General features: G+C 29.8%; 1 protein-coding gene and 1 long non-coding RNA gene across 3 annotated transcripts in view; one reads left to right on the forward strand and one right to left on the reverse strand.

Annotated features, from left to right (window-relative positions):
- The window catches only part of LOC149880070 (uncharacterized), a 46,047-nt gene extending 31,239 nt beyond the window's left edge, over positions 1 to 14,808 (reverse strand). The window contains exons 1-2 of the long non-coding RNA XR_016446244.1: positions 14,547 to 14,808; positions 709 to 748 (exon numbers count right to left, since the gene is read on the reverse strand). This is a non-coding gene — a long non-coding RNA (uncharacterized LOC149880070). The remainder of the gene's footprint in view (positions 1 to 708; positions 749 to 14,546) is intronic.
- On the forward strand, positions 4,405 to 10,488 carry LOC145194803 (alkaline phosphatase-like). Of its 2 annotated transcripts, none has more exons than XM_090070190.1 (9): positions 4,405 to 4,747; positions 5,860 to 6,105; positions 6,316 to 6,447; positions 7,423 to 7,647; positions 8,255 to 8,500; positions 9,132 to 9,269; positions 9,408 to 9,515; positions 9,681 to 9,956; positions 10,053 to 10,488. In XM_090070190.1, the coding sequence occupies exons 1-9, from the start codon at positions 4,672 to 4,674 to the stop codon at positions 10,277 to 10,279; spliced, it is 1,674 nt and encodes a 557-aa protein (XP_089926316.1). In that variant the 5' UTR covers positions 4,405 to 4,671; the 3' UTR covers positions 10,280 to 10,488. The 2 variants fall into 2 exon arrangements, with proteins under 2 accessions (XP_089926316.1, XP_089926317.1); XM_090070191.1 differs by lacking the exon at positions 4,405 to 4,747 and adding an exon at positions 5,237 to 5,773.
- Positions 14,809 to 16,553: the final 1,745 nt, after the last annotated feature.

The raw sequence follows: 16,553 nt of genomic DNA on the forward strand, positions 1-16,553 counted from the left end.
TTAGTTAATATAATTGATCTGTCTCGTAACGTTTCGTTATTATCCGGGACACAGTTTTTAAATTCCGAGAAAAAATTATGTCCCGATTTATAACTTTATTCCGGGATAATTGTTTCCTTTGTCTCGTTGATTTTTTCCGGGAAATTTCTTGTCTAGTTACGCGTTTCCCGGTTCATTTCGAGAAAACGATTCCGAGACGCAGACCCTTACAAAAAACAGGTTACAATGAAAGCAATGAAAACAAAATGATGAAACCAAATATTATTAAGAACTTCCAAACGTATTCAAAAACGATCCTTGCTGGATAATCTCTTAAAAGTTCAGATTTAATGGTATTAAGAGAAAGAATGATGACTCGATAAGCAAGTACTAAAAAATTGTACCAGATTTTGTTCAACTATTTGTTGCAAACTATGCTATCTTTATTCCAAACCTCCTCAATTTTTTCTGTAAATAAGATTCTATTTAAGTATTGTAGGGAAGATTCAGGTTTGATCTAAAAATAAAACTCCCTGGGTCGTTTTAAGTAACATTCGTTCCGTCTTGTGCAACCTTTCAAAAACTGACTTACTTATGCGTACAAAATTTTATCTTCAAATAGCGTACGCATGCGCAAGTATGTGTCTGTGAGATCACAATCCTTTTTTTACATTAAAAAATGAAAAGTTCTATCTAAATAAAGGAAAGTACCATCATTTTTAAAATTACCTAGTACTGCAACTTTTTCGACATCCCCTCCCTCCGCTTTCTAAAAAATAAGACCTATACAGTTTAGAATTCCAGAAAAACGTACAACGTAGATCATCCTATAATAAAAATCATAGCATCATTGGATAAATTAATCTTGTAATTTGCTTCGAAAAAAACATCACATAAAAACCCTTTTTGCGCGGAAGACAGACTTGACCAAAGTTCGGACGTTCTTTAATAGAACGCTTGTTTTGCTTTAAAATTACACCACCCCATTTATTTCAACAAAAAGTGTTTCAAAAGTCATACAACTACTTTTTACGCATTTAACCAATACGTCGCACAGTGGAAAATAAAGGTGTGTTTCGGACCAAAAATCGATAACTTTTTTGTTACTAAAAATAGAGATTTGAAATTTTGCACAAATGTAAAGTAGTATATGACGCTTCTTGAGAAATACTTTTTATAAGAATTTTTTGTAATACAATATTAAAAATAAATAAATAAAAATCAAAAACTTCAAAATTGGCAGTTTGTTAATTTACACTTTAACACAATGCTTTACAAATGTATGAAAATACCTTAAAATTATTAAAAAGGACGAAAAATACATAAAGTGCTTACCTACTAATTATAGAAATATTCAAAAGAGTTTCTTAATAACAATTTTTAAATAGTTGCTTTTATGAAATAATGTATAGGTATATTAAGGTGGTACCAGGGTAAAGGTAACTTTTTAACAAGAAATTGAAAACTATTAATAGACTTTAGCTCTTTTCTGTTAATGAACAAAAAAAATATATAAAACAGTAGCCCAAAAAAAAAAATTTTAGTGATGACGTCATTAATTATGCGCATAATTAGTGTTATGTTACCCCCAAAACTGCTTATTCTTTCATCTAATATAAATAACTCAAAAAGAGTCAAAACTGCTTGAAAATTTGAACATGAATTCTTTAATGTATTAAGAATGTTGTCAATGAAACAGATTTTTTTAAAACATTTTTAATTTTACCAGGTTGACATTCGAACTTTAAGATATAAAATTAAAGGTAGTTTGGGACCAAAGCATGATAAAAATGAGTTTTAAATAAAAAATAACAAAAATTTGCTTCACAGACAACATTCGTAATATGTTCATCTTTAAACCTGCAAAGTTTCAGCCTATTATCTATTTTCTATGAAAAGTTATTTTTTCTGAAAAATTGAGATTTAGCGAGAAAAAAAGCGTTTCTAAGGTCGTTGTTATGAAGCAAGAACCAAACTGCTCTTTAAGAAAAGGCCAAATTTGATTAAAATTAAGAAGATTTTTGACTTTTTGCAATACGCATATTGAAATAGGAAGATTTAAGAATTCAAAACATTAATTTTGGTATTTTTCAAAATTTTATCAAAAATAGCCGTTTTTTACCCTGGTACCACCTTAAAGGTACTATATCATAACTACATAGGGACTTTCAGTTCCTGAAATCAGTTCGTTGACTTTCAAAAGCTGCAGAGTATCTTCATCAAGTTCTTGCACATTTCACGCAAAGAATTTATTTGGCTCTTTACTTCATCTACAATAGCTTTAGTTTTCTTGGAAATCTTTTTGCAGAATTCTATGCATATAGGTCGACAAAAACGAACATATGAAGGTGCCGGATTTTGCCAAACAACTGCGCCAGTTACTATATCAATTAGTTTGATAGGCACCAAAGAACTAGTAAACAAATTTGCATCAGAAATAAGTTCAGATTCCTCTGGAAGTTTCTACTTGTATTGGCTTTGGCCAGTGAAACCATCACAGCCCTATTTACTATATGAAAGTAAATGCTTGAATTCAATACTGTACACGGAATCTATGGTCAAAATTCTAGCTACAGTGTGATCCAATAAATCTTGTAGTTCCAGAATTTTCGGATGTGTGTTCGTAATTTCTATTGCAGAAGATGGTGGATAGCAGGTCTGTTTAATTTCTTGAATTTTACAATATGGTGGAAATATGGAACAATTTCGTTCATTAGTCACCTTCCTCATGTACAAATATTGTGCTTTTGTTAAATCTGAATCAATAAACACGCTGAGTGCTTCTTCATCAGTTAGCATATTTTTCTGGCTTGCGTTTTCTATAAAACTCAATATTAATTTTTTTGTTGTCTTTATCAGCAATCCTTAATGATTCCACAAGTTTTGCTTCTGCTTCTTCTCCTATTAAATGCAACGCCTGAAGATATGTATTAAAAATATGCTCGAATCCATATTCCTTAAGCAACATGGAATTTTTTCTTTTTTTTGCTGGATTCTGACGAATCTCCATAAGACACGCACGGCCTTCCGCGTTTTTCAAAAGAAGTAGATGGCGTGGAGTCGGTAATTGTCTCTTCTGAGTTAGGTAGAGATACACAATATCCAACCAATCACTGTTCTTAGATAAAAAAGCTTCCTTTTTCCGTGACGCCAGTATCCATAGTTTATTAAAAGACGGAATAATGTGCCTTTGAATATCACTAATGATGAAACACAAGTTGTCCTCAGAAAGTTGATAATTTTCTTTTAAAATTGTTGACAGTGCCTCAACTGTCTTTCCTCCATCAATATAGGAAAGCAATAATTTACATTTCAAACACTTAAAAGTTGTCATTTTAACAAGTCACAAAAGTAACTAAAGTAATATTCAATACTCATACGAGTTGATTTAATTTCCACTGTGAATTTGTTATACTGATATAAATGTTTCAACTCTTTATATATTGGCAGTGTACATTCACTACAAAAGGAGTGCAAAAATACAAGAATGCCATGGTATAAATAAAAAATTGATAATAAGTTAAAAAACATATACCAAGCTATTGTTATAAATGAACAAAATTTGAAACCACGATAAAAAGCGGTTTTCTGTTTTTTTACTTTTATCACTCTTTTCTCGATAATTTCGGAAACCGCACGTTTCTGCAACTCATTCTTATACATGTTTTTAATAAACACCTAGGCTACAATACTACATTAAATGTAAAGCGTGGGGAAGCGTGGGTAACTACCAAAAGTCTCAGTGAACTTGAAGAATATTAATTTTTTTCATTTATTTTATTGTTCAAATAATTACTCCTAAACAGAACCATATAAGTAAAAATGTATAATTTTCTTAAAATCTCCATAACATGAGCCTTTCAAAAATGTATAATACTTTATACTTATTCCTAGAAAGTTTTTTAGAAAATTAACTTTTAAAGTGATGAAGCGAACAGGTTTGAAATGAACATCCGCAAAAATAATAAACAATAAGGCTTCAAATCTTTTATTTTTACATAAAATTATGTGAAATTCCTGCATTATAGTAATGATTAACCATTAAACTATTAAATAAAATTGAAATATAATGACAGTAGCGACATTAGTAAAAAACATTTATGATATGCTGTTGCTCTACAATTTTCCACTGTGCGTCGGCGATGCATTCAACCAGCGGAAGTTGATCTGGATAAACTAGTGCTTATTTAAACATCTTAGTTAATATTTTTCTCGATCTTTTCACGTTAAAAGCATTTTTATGGTGATCCTTTCATTGAAACATTTAAAGTTTGTGTCAATAATGACAAACTTTCACAGCGACGATGGATTGTCACTAATAGTATTCTGGATTTTCACTGTGTATATAGCTTAATTTAGATTAACAGAGGCGATCACTGTGTGCTAAATTTAATAATCAAGCTGTGATTTTCTACTCAAAAATGTGAAAAATAGAAATTGTTGATATTATTCCACAAAGTACGTTCCTGCATTAAAGCCTAGCTCAAGCATATATAACACGCTTGAGTGAGCTTCTACACAAAAGAACATTAAAACATTGCACGATACGTTTTAATTTATCTAAAACAACAGAATCAAATATTTGGTTTATTTTGAATCCTATTTCAAATGCGCTTTGTCACCTTATAAAAACAAAAGTTACTCAATCTTCACTCAGTCAAAAGTTATATAGATTGAAGCAGGCACATCTCAATGGCTTTATTTTACAGTTTTCTGGCACTTTTGCTGTTACTTGCTGCATTAGATTCAGCACAAGTGAAACATCGAAGTAAGTTTCCAAACCATTTTTGAAGAGGATCCGGTAACAGCAGTTTTTAAATATCTATATATATTGACTGGTTTCGCAAGTTTGATGAAAAGCTCGTTCGCTTTATTTCTTGATTTGATTTGAAATCGCTAAGTTACGCTTCGTTAGCTCATGAAGATGAGCGGGCGTCCAGGAAATTTTTTTCAACCGTCTTAATTCGATTTAAATACCAGTTTTAAAGTAAAGTTTATGATAAAAAGTTTTCTCCACGCGTGCATAAAAATGTTTAATTCTAGTTTCCATTACCAGTTTCAATTCAAAATGTAAACTTTTTCCGTAATTATTTAGAAGTCTAACAACACCAACTTTCGACGTAAAAATATTCATAAAATTCAAAAAATATTCTGATGCATAAAAACATAAAAACAATGTAAAAATTGGCGAGCCAGACGAAGAAAATATCGAAGATGGAGTGTAAAAATTATTTACAAACTCGTAAAATTTTTTAACACTGGGTTGAAATTAGAAAATGTTATCGCGTTTCTAATATAGGGTTAGAACCGGAAGTAATTTACATTCCTAGGTCAAAAGGAAGTTTCTTCCATATTCAAAAAATGAAAAAAACATCCAGTTTGACAGATGGGTTTTGAATCAAAATCGAACGATTGAGTTTGGGATAAAAATAAGTTTCGTTTTTGTGTTTTTTAACTAAATCAAATTTTTATTAAAAAAATCTAATAATAATTCTCATCAAAAAATGTCAGCAGGTTTTCTTTACTCAAAATTTTTGGTCCAATTGACAATAGTTTTTTTTGTAAACATCAGCGAGTGTTTCATTTCAGTTCTATTTTCTGAGCAGAGCAGATCTGTCAGGTTTAAAAAAAATTCAAAATTATAATGACTTTATTCGCTCGCGTCAAGCCTACATAAGTTAATCAAAAAAGTGAGAGAAACAAAAACCTTACTATATGTTCTGTTCGACTGTTTTGTTGGTGGAAATTTCAAGCTTGGTTTTTACTTGTATTCTATACTTTGATTCATTTTAAAGTATTCACTTTTATTGTATTTTTATTTAAGTGTAAGTTTCTTCTTATAGATTGACTTCTTTTAAATATTTACATTTTTCAATTTAGAGAGTTCCAATGGAAAGATATATTCATTGGTTGAAGAGACTGAGGATAAATTTCAATATTCTGTAATCCAACAACAAAATACTAACCAATGGTTTAAAGATGGTATAGAAACTATCAAAAAAAAATTAAAGGTAAACAAAATAAATAAAAAGGCAAAAAATGTTATTTTATTTATTGGTGATGGAATGGGACCTTCAACAGTTACAGCTGCACGCATTCTTGACGGGCAAAATAAAAAAAAAACAGGTGATACTAGCAAAAATATATGTTTCTTTTGTATTGTTTACATTAATATCTTTTAGAAATGAAATTAACAAGAAATTTAAGTAAATGTAAGAGGTTGAGGTGAATCTTTTTTGTATCTATCTTATAAACTATGCATTAACAAAAAAAAAACTTAAAGATAAATTTTTATTACAAAAGCATTTGACTACTTAACTGTACTATTTTGCGTAGGTGAGGAAAATATTTTAAGCTGGGAAGAGTTTGACAATGTTGCACTGTCAAAAACATATAATGTTGACTCACAAGTTCCTGATTCTGCTGGTACCGCAACAGCATTTATGTCAGGAGTTAAGACAAATTTGGGTAATATACTTTAATCATTATTTTGGTAAATATTTTTTAAAGTTTGTAGTATCTAACATTATTAAAATACTATTTTAAAAAAAATAAGATGTTGAATTGGTTATACAAAAAAGAAGCAACTTGATGCCAGAAATTAAAGAGCCTAATTTCTCATACCACACAAGTTTATAATAAGCAATCAATACTCTTTATGTTTGATCTATTATGGCTTAAAATGTGGTTCTTGCATACTGCAGTACAATTTTTCAATTTTGGTCTTTGCATCAAGCCACCTTTTTTTGTAGTTGGTTTATAGTAACCAACTGCCTACTAATATAGTTCATTTTCCCACCCTTCACTTTCTTTTTGAAAAGAAAGGCTCATCTATTGTAACAATATTGCTTATCCCACAAATATGTTCTCAACATATCCAAAAGTAATATCTCAACCAAAATTAAAATCAATTGACAACAGTAGGTTGATTTTTAACTATCAGTTCAGACATGCATATTTCAACTGACAAACCCAAGGTAGTACCACCAGCCCAGCAAAAAATTTTAAAAAAACCAATAGCTGTAGGTTTTTTTAAAAAAAATTAAGGTTTTTTTCAATCATGTTTTTAATAAACCTCTCTGTTTTTAATAATAAAATTAATAAACTGAGTGAAAGTGAAGCTGAGTTAATAAACTGAAGAATATTTTGATGAATGTTTTTTCAAAGATTCCTTTTCGGTTAATCTTTAGGAATCTTCTTTAGAAAAATTTATTTATTAATTTTATTAATTAGGGTATAGGGTTGATTTAGAGGAAACAGGTAAACAAATAAATCAACAAATTGTGAAAAAATACACATTGTATAAATGTATGGGCACTCATTACCTACATTGGATAGAGGGGAGAGTAAAAAAACACTAATAACTAAAAAAAATTAGTTATTAACAAAAAATATTTTCTAATTTGTAATAAAATCTGGTTTGTAACTTTTTAAATTTAATAGGAACAATAAATGTCAATGAAAAAACAATTTATAAAAATTGTGCATCATCAATTGGCAATGAAGTTTTGTCTTTGGCTCAATATGCAGAAATAGCTGGATTATCAACTGGTGTTGTTACAACAACACGCCTTACTCATGCAACTCCATCAACAGTGTATTCTAGTTCTGCTTCAAGAAAATGGGAGCATGACAATGCTGTTGATGATCCTCGATGTAAAGACATAGGTGTGTACTTTTTATTTATTTTAAAAGCAGCAGAAAAGTTGTTGTTTATTTTATAGAGTTTGTGAAAACAAAAAAACTGAAGTCTGAGGCTGCTATGACTACCAAGTTTTTTACTGAAATACCAAAAGTCTTAAAATGTTATTGTTGGCTTTTTATGATCTGTCATTCTTATAAATTAAATACCAATAGTAGTCAACTTGATTTCCGTATTTTTTGCTTGGCAAATTTATCTTTACTGAAATCAAGAAAAAGCACAATGTATATACTGCATGAAGATATGCAGATATACCAAGATCAAGTTTCAAAAATCTTCTTGATTAACATAAACAAACCTGAATAGAAATGAATAGAATTATAATCAAGATTAATACTATTTAAGAATAATAAAATAAACCAGCTGTTTGGAATTAAATTCTCAATCAGTGCAGTAGTTTGTTGCTTTAGGGAGACACAAGCAATTAGAAATTTAATCAATTAAAGTTGAATAAAGTTAACTCATATCAAGTTCTGAGTTTTGTTTTAGCTTAATTATAAAAATAAGCATGACACAGTTTAAAACATTTCTAAGTGCTATTAAGGCTTTGTGTTTTATTCTTTCTCTTTGCAGCAAGCCAGTTGATTGATTATAAGTACGGAGATGGCCTTGAAGTAGCTTTTGGTGGAGGAAGGTCAGGATTTCTTCCAAATACAACAAATGATCCTTCAGCAGTAGATAAGAAAGGCTTAAGAGGTGATGGACGAAATCTTCCAGAGGAATGGGTTAAAAAATCTACTAATAAAGCTAAATATGAATATGTATCAAATGCATCTCAGTTTAGGAGTTTAAAACCAAATGAAGTTGATCATGTGCTTGGTAAGATTTATTTACATGCCTCTACATATTTCTTTTGTTTTATCTTTCTTCCTTCATTAATCAGAAAGTGCACAGAAAGAAAAAAAAATTTTGATTTTTTTTTCCTGATTTTAAATTTTAGAAAATGCAGATAAAACATTTTATATTAATGAAATGAGGCATTAAGCAAGAGAGCATGCTGCTAGAATATCAATTAGTGTTAATGAATACAGTAGTTGTTAAAGTATAATTGTAAGTATGGTACAGCTGTTAACAAAGAAAATAAAGCATTTAACTATGTCAGGATAATATCAGCTGATATTAAGAAATGAACAATATGTCCTAAAAGTAAATGCCTGAATCTAAAAACAAATACCTTAGTTACCTGACAGTTCTTTTACAAGATTTTGCCTTTTAGCAATTATTAGATTTGCAGTTGCACAAATGGCAACAAGTATCTATTTCAAAATAGTAATTATTTGAAATTTAATGGTTTAAAAATGAATGAAGATGAAATCGTTTTTCTGTTTTAGAAAATGATTCTGATAAACCATGTTACACAAGTTATCCTGACAAATCATGTTACATGATTAAGTTGGGCTAATGCTTCACAAGAAATTCTAATTTGACATTTGCATTTTTGTTCAAACAGGAATCTTCAGCTACAGTCATTTGAACTATTCTTATTACCGGTTAAAAGGAAATGAGGAACCTTCTTTAGTCGAAATGCTTGTATTTGCTGTTAAAGTTCTTAGCAAAAATCCAAAAGGATACTTTTTGTTAGTTGAAGGTGTGACTTTTAGTTGATTTTTTATTTTTCTAAATATTTTTCTGGTAGTCTTTTTGTTGTATGTTGTTTTGTTAATTCTCTATTTATTCTACTGATTTTTTTACATAATTTTATTTAAATATTAATACTCTTAACCAGGTGGTCGAATCGATCATGGCCACCATGATAATAAAGCATTCCATGCTCTTCATGATGCTGTTGAATTAAATGATGCTGTTCAAAAAGCTAAAGAGATCACTGATCAAGGTTTATTTAGATAACATTATAGTTCCTTACACTTAGAGTATATATGTAATTTGTTGAAGAAAGTAAAATATTGTCCAAGCAAAATAGTTTTGTTAATGAAATACCTGCTATGAATTACCGTAGTTTAAAAAGAAGATCGCAAAACTTTTTACCCGTTTATTTTAGACGATACTCTCCTTATAGTAACAGCTGATCATTCGCACGTGTTTACAATTGGTGGATACCAAACACGTGGGAATCCCATATTCGGTTTGGTTAATACAGATGAATATATTGCGCAAGATAACAAAAGATACTCAACTTTAGGATATTTAACTGGTCCTGGTGCTGAGATTTATAAGGAGAGGAAAAGTCTCACTGAAGCTGATCTTAAAGATCCAGAGTATAGGTATCAAAGCTTGGTGCCTTTAGAAGATGAAACCCACGGAGGAGAAGACGTTGGTGCGAAAAATTTTTTGAATATACTATTTAAATCACTATAATAGTTCAGTTTTGGTTTCAATAGACGTCTTATCGTTTCCCTTTTTTTTCTTTCAGGTATATACGCTCGTGGACCTCAAGCTCATCTAGTTTCTGGGGTTGTTGAGCAAAACTATATATTTCACGTTATGGACTATGCGTTGTGTTTGACTGAAGAAAAAAGATCTATATGCGAGCAAGAAGGGTTGATTAAACCAACGGATGTTTCTAACTCCTCTGCAAGATTCAGCAGTTCTATGATTGGAGTGGTTTTGATGGCAACGTTGCTCGTTTTACTTAAATAATTTGCCTTATTAAATCGAAGCGTTCGTGTTGTGTCAAGTTGTAGCGTTTCTAATTACTTTTCTTAAAAGCCTACGAAAATTGAACAAAAAACTAAGAGAAAATTAACTGGCGGTTAATTCAGCTGTTAGAAAAGAACTCCACTGATTTAAAAAAATGTTGTAAATAAAAAAGTGTAATTATCTTGAATGACATTAAATGAATAGCCACATTTTTTGGACCTACATAAGTCCGTTAGAATTTTAATCGATCTAAGTTATATTCGTTTATCAGATATATACTGCTGCATTTTTTAGTTGAAGAATATTTGTAATTTACTTAAAATTATTCTTATACTGATTCTTATTAACAATTTCGATCAAATATTAGTATGGTCAACATGATGGTCCACCTAGACAAAACTAATATCAATGTTGAATTTTGATTTGCCAAAATTAGTGGTCATTTTGTATTATTTACAAGTGAGTTTATGCAATATTAAAAACAAGTAAAAGCTGGAAAAGGTGAAGTAGGACATGGTATTACACTATACCTTTTGTGGATGTAAATGAAACCCGTATATTTTAATTTTTTACTTTAAAATACGTTCGCATTCCTTTACATCAGTTTACATATGAGCCGTGAAGTGCACAAGTCGATTAACTCCACTTTATTGAAAAATCTTAGGTTTAAGTGTCAAAGCACTTGGTATTAACTTTTCATATTTATAATAACCTTTCTGAATAAAAAAGGATTAACATTATATAACGTGAAAATCGTTATTTTACCATTACTTAATTTTAAGAAATTGTAGCATTACTAACGATTATTTTTTTGCTTTTCTTTTTTATCAAATTAATATAGTTGATGAAAGCTGTAACGAGTGATGCGTAAGTTATCGGATAAATTTTAATATTTCCGAGCTAACTTAGCAAACACGTGGCTTGGATCCATATGTAAAAAAATATACATGAAGTGTTTGTTTTATTACGTAAGACACGTTTATTTAAAAGCGTCAGGAAAATTTTTCTATTATATATAAAATACAATCTATGATAGCTTGAAAAGACTTGAACCTGGCCAGTCTTTTTCTGATAAAAAGCACTTTGATCGCCCGGCAAAATGGACTATAGAAAAGAAAGCCTAACTAAAGAGACTTATCAGTCGAAAATTGGGTCTTAAATTGGGTCTTAAAAAGTCAATATTCAATACAGAAAACATGAAAAGACTACCAAATGCATTATTAAACATCAAATAAAAGCAAAGAATAGAAAGCGGAAAACGAGTTAAGCAGCTCTTTAACATAAAATCGCTTCAGGCCATCGAAAAATGCTTTTGTTTTCCAGGTGATAAAAAATTTTTGTTAAGAATGCCTGGAAATTCTGAATACACAAACATCAAAGAAACATTTCTTGAAAGCGTTTACTTTGTAGGAGAAGAAAAATTTCAGAAAAATTTTTTAATGTAGATAGCCGTATCGAAGCATGGTATGTCTGAACCACTGCTTCATACTTCTAAGGCTGTAGGAATCAATACACTAGATTATGTTAATGAATGTATAGAAAAACTGCTTCTTCCATTCATTAACAAGTATTATGGTGACTTTAGCTATTTATTTTGGCCAGGTTTTGCAAGTTCTCATTGCTCTTAAGATTTTCTATATATTCAATGGACGAATATGTCAGTTATGTTGAGAAGAAATCCAACCCACCAAATGTGCTTCAACCACAATGAATTTAGAACTTTCGGGGACATTTGGTTCAAAAGGTTTTACGAAGGAATCTTCAAAATAGGTTCAAAATCTTCAAGCTTCAAAATAGCAAATCTTGATTAATCGCATCAAATCAAAACTAAAAGAAATTGGTTTGAATATTTTGTAATTGCTTATGAAAATCTATTGCAGATTATGGAGTTTTTTTCATAAAGAAATAACTGATCTTTATTCAAAAAATATTTTACCCTAAAAAAAAAAACATAATTTTTTCTTTGTTTGTAAATAAGATATTAGTTTTTAATTTGTCCAATAACTTATGCATCACATGTTATCTGTATTTATGCATAATACAATATATATTCAAATTTATATATTAAAAAGAATTTAAAAAAACAATCTATATTTTTTCATCGCATTTCTCAACTTTTTGAAAAATGGGGTTAATCGATTTGTGCACTGAACGGTCAGATTTGAATTATATTAAAGAAAGAATTTTATTAAATAAGGTCTCGAAAATCTTGCGTCTCCGTTTCATTGATACCCTCTTCATCTACTGTAAACATCAGCATTTTGTTTTTTTGTTAAAAACGAATAAAATACCACCTTCTATACCAGTCTTTTAAGATAAATCGAATTTTCTGAAGTCTATTAAAACCGAATTTTCCTTGCGTTTAAAACACCACATGTTTTTGGCTGTGACAAAATTATAATCATAAGTAATTTGTAATTTTTAGTAAATTTAATCAAATTGCAATTCTGTGCATGTGTCTTGAAAGGTTGAAACAAAATAATATAAAACATTTGAGGTAACACTAAAATCTTACTATTTTGTATATCTAAATATGTAAATTATTATAAATTTTATTTCTTTCAATTATCTGAGATTGTAGACGATAGTTCGTCTGACTTTTTTTTCCTGTGAACTTTGGGAAGTCAGACGAGAAGACTTTGGTTATTTAAAAAAATGAATAATGGCGAAATATAATTACGTTTTGCAGGTTTAAGGACGGGGGTAATATGCAATTGCTGAGAGCTTTTAAAGCTTCTTTTTCGTAATCCTTCAGAAGTTTAATAAGAAATAAATCACAAACTTTTTTAAAAGCATACTTTAAATTATCTTTTTCTTTTGTTATACTGCTGCTGAATAGCACTGATAATTTAATTAACTAAATTTTGGCGCAACGTGTGATTAACCCCCCGAAACTTTACGATATTTCATTAAGATCAGAGAAAAGCCGCAGGAACATATTTGTTCCGGTAGATGAAAAATTGCATTTGCGCAAAAACCAAAGTTTTCTCGTCTGACTTCCCAAAGTTCACGAGAAAGAATAGTCAGACGAATTATCGTCTACTGAGATTGGTGTTTGTACTTTTAGCTTTATCATTCTTTATTAACCGAAAAACAAAATGGTAATTGGTGTTGAACTTTTACAATCCTATGGCACTGTTCAATACCTATGCATTAATACCATCATGGTCGTTTAAGAGATGGACATGCAATGACATTGTTTTTTTTTTTTTGCGAAACATGCTCGTTGTGTATTGTTACAAATCTTTTGTTTTAAAAAATAGAAATTAAATTATATTAAAGTCTGTCAGGTTCGTCAAAAATTTTTGGTCTCGTCTAACCAGTCACATCAACTTCCTTTTAGTTATTAAAGATAACAGCAATAGAACCAAGTTTTAAGCTTAATTTTATATAGCTAAACATTCTTAATATTTTAAGAAAGAACGCTGATGATAAATATAGAAATTGAGATCATTTACTTAACACTTTAGTACATGTATAACTAGAGATATAATAAATAATACAAAGTATCAACTACTTTTGTAGTTACCTAGAGAACAATGGTTTCATGTCCAGGGAACTACTCTATCTACTATATTGCTGTAGACTTCCATTTCATGAATATTATAGAACTTTCTATTTTTATCTTTAACAATATATACAGAAATATATACAGTTAAGGTTAAATAACTTATACATAAAATGAACTTAAATCCAATAAAGAAAAAAATAATTTGTCACAGTTTTAAAGAATTTAGCAAAGCCAATTTATGGCAAACCGCAAGAATAACTAAGTATTTAATATTAACGTAACATGGTTTACCAGCAATATATTAACCAAATTTTTTTGGACAAAAACAAACGGGTTATTATGTGCGTTTTATGACAAATGAAATATTATATTATATAAAATATAAAAAACGAAAACATGAAATATCTGGCCGCATTTTGCAAGATAATTTTATAAATTTAAATAAGTTTTTAAAAAGTTTTTCTTTATCTAATGAGTTACAAAAAAACCCATTAGAAAATACACCTACTAAAAAATAATGCATAGTGGAATATATATTATGGAGCTTATTGAGTAGTTGAGGCAAAAAAAAGGCGACATATCGGAAAAAATACTAAAAAAATACACAAAATTAAGGCTGGTGAATAAAAGGTCAAAAAATTGAATGAAAACAGATCTTGACAAAAAATTTTAATGGAGCTTTTTATATTTCGCTATACTTTTTTTAGTCATTTTAAAATCATCCTTACAGGTTTTTTAAAAGTTTAAAAAACTTACAAATGTTCGTCTTGAAAAAATGATCAAATCTGTTCGTGCCGACAACTTATTTCCTTTGCCTTGCTGTAATTTGTTTAGTAATTTGTCAACGCGTGCAGTAGCTACTTTATCCTGAACATTCTTATTAAATCCCATAAAAGTTTAATAATGCCATAAAAGTTTTTACAAATGCCATAAAAGTTTAAACTATAACCACGTGATCAGAGTTTCTGTTTTAAATCTGTGGGCAGCCATTTTAATAGATTTTTTTGTTGGCGGGTGAAAATTTAGAGTTTTTCGGAAACTCGCATGGTTCGCTGATTTCTTCGGCCTCTTTGATGTAAAACAATGAGTTACACGTCCATCTCTTATACGTCCATGATACCATGACATTTACATGGATACGCGTTATTACAAGAATTCTTAATTATACCGAATAATGTTTACAGCTATTTTACGTCAACATTCTAAATATGAACCTTTTACGTCAACATTCTAAATAAACACAGAATTGAATACATAGAATACCAGCAATATAGTTTATCAGAAAAAAAATTCTATTCATTTAAATGAAATAGTTCAGAATCATCATATTCTTGTCTGCTTCTTCTTTAGTTTGATTTTCGCTGTAAGATCATACTGTGTGTCGAACCCTGGAATGGCATGGGCAGGTACCTTTTGCTTGCAGCAACAGAAGCCTGGATTTTTATTATGGTTCGCAAAAAATATCATATGAATTATACTTGACAGACATTTACCTGGTCTTAGAACTAGGGCCGGATTTGTAGGACATCAGATATTTATTTCAAGCTTTATCACTTCTTTCGGAAAGCTTAGCATTAGGTTAGCCATCTGTGACTGCAAACAATTCCCTTAAATGGGTATGCAATTGGTGTACGCTTGGAGATATTATTGCCCAACTGAATTTTTGTTTGTAAAGAACATTAGGTCATAGTTTACATCCTTCACTTTGGCCCAATGACTGCTTTATTTACTTAAGCATGGTTAGTCTGGTTAGTCCATCCTTGGTATTTGACCAGCGCAAATATTTTCTTGTACCTTAAGCTGAAAAATCTACAAATAGAACAACTTTTATATTACTTCCACTGGAAATTGGATAATATATAAGAGTTCCTATTTTAGTTTAAGAGCTTCTATAATCTGAATCTTCGCCTGCTTTGTGTTTAGTTTAACCTTTCTATCTGCTTCTGACCAATATTGGGTTTGAGCAGCGACCAAATGCTATAATATTTTCTTGAAGTATTAAATGCTATAACATCTTTTTGAAGTATTGCAAAGAACAACACACTTGTTTAATAGTTTGTGATACTGTCCCTTTTTAGCCATAGTAACTTGATAAGAGAGTTCTCCATTTTCCAATCTTTTCCATGTTAAGAAAAACTCTTCATAATACTTTTCAATACTAAATTCACTATATACAAGGACAAAGTCGCACAACTGATAAAGTTTACAATGGACATGTGAAAACGAGAACCAATATTATTGCGACAAATTTTTAAATTTACGACATAAATTTGTAAACTAACCAAAGAATTGTACTAAAACATTTGTTTATCTTGTTAAAGTTGTTTACAATCTTGTTTTAAAACATTTATTTTGTTATCTAAGCATTTATTTTGCGGACTCGTTTCTTATGTGGTTGCTCGTATTATAAGTAGCCAATTGAATGCATTTAAAAGTACACTTGTGACACAGACTTACGAGGGATAATTTTGATAAGGGATCCTGTGGCTTTGTGCCTGAATAATTGATTTTATTGGGCTGAAACTGCGGAAGCTTGGTATTGTCAACAACAAAGATTACAAATTCAAAGTATGTTGCCAGTTGTTATTTGTGTACGATGTTAGAAATCTTTGCAAGTTTAAGGCAAGGATAAAATGAGATATGAGATATATAAGATGAGATAATAAGAATAACAATACAATGATATAATAAGAATAACAATACGATGCTGTATTATACTGCAAGACGGCTCTTTGCGATTAGTTTTTGTGTCTTATTGTGATT

This window comes from Hydra viridissima, unplaced genomic scaffold, assembly GCF_058129835.1.
Source record: "Hydra viridissima isolate aposymbiotic clone 2 unplaced genomic scaffold, HvirCarnegie_v1 scaffold_13, whole genome shotgun sequence".
Lineage (NCBI taxonomy): Eukaryota > Metazoa > Cnidaria > Hydrozoa > Anthoathecata > Hydridae > Hydra > Hydra viridissima.

Bases quoted from the DNA above. Each gene is read 5' to 3' on its own strand.
- LOC145194803 (XM_090070190.1), top strand. From the start codon at position 4,672: ATGGCTTTATTTTACAGTTTTCTGGCACTTTTGCTGTTACTTGCTGCA. The intron at 6,448-7,422 runs GTAATATACTTT...TAAATTTAATAG, and splicing joins AGGAGTTAAGACAAATTTGG to GAACAATAAATGTCAATGAA. The intron at 9,957-10,052 runs GTGCGAAAAATT...TTTTTCTTTCAG, and splicing joins CCACGGAGGAGAAGACGTTG to GTATATACGCTCGTGGACCT.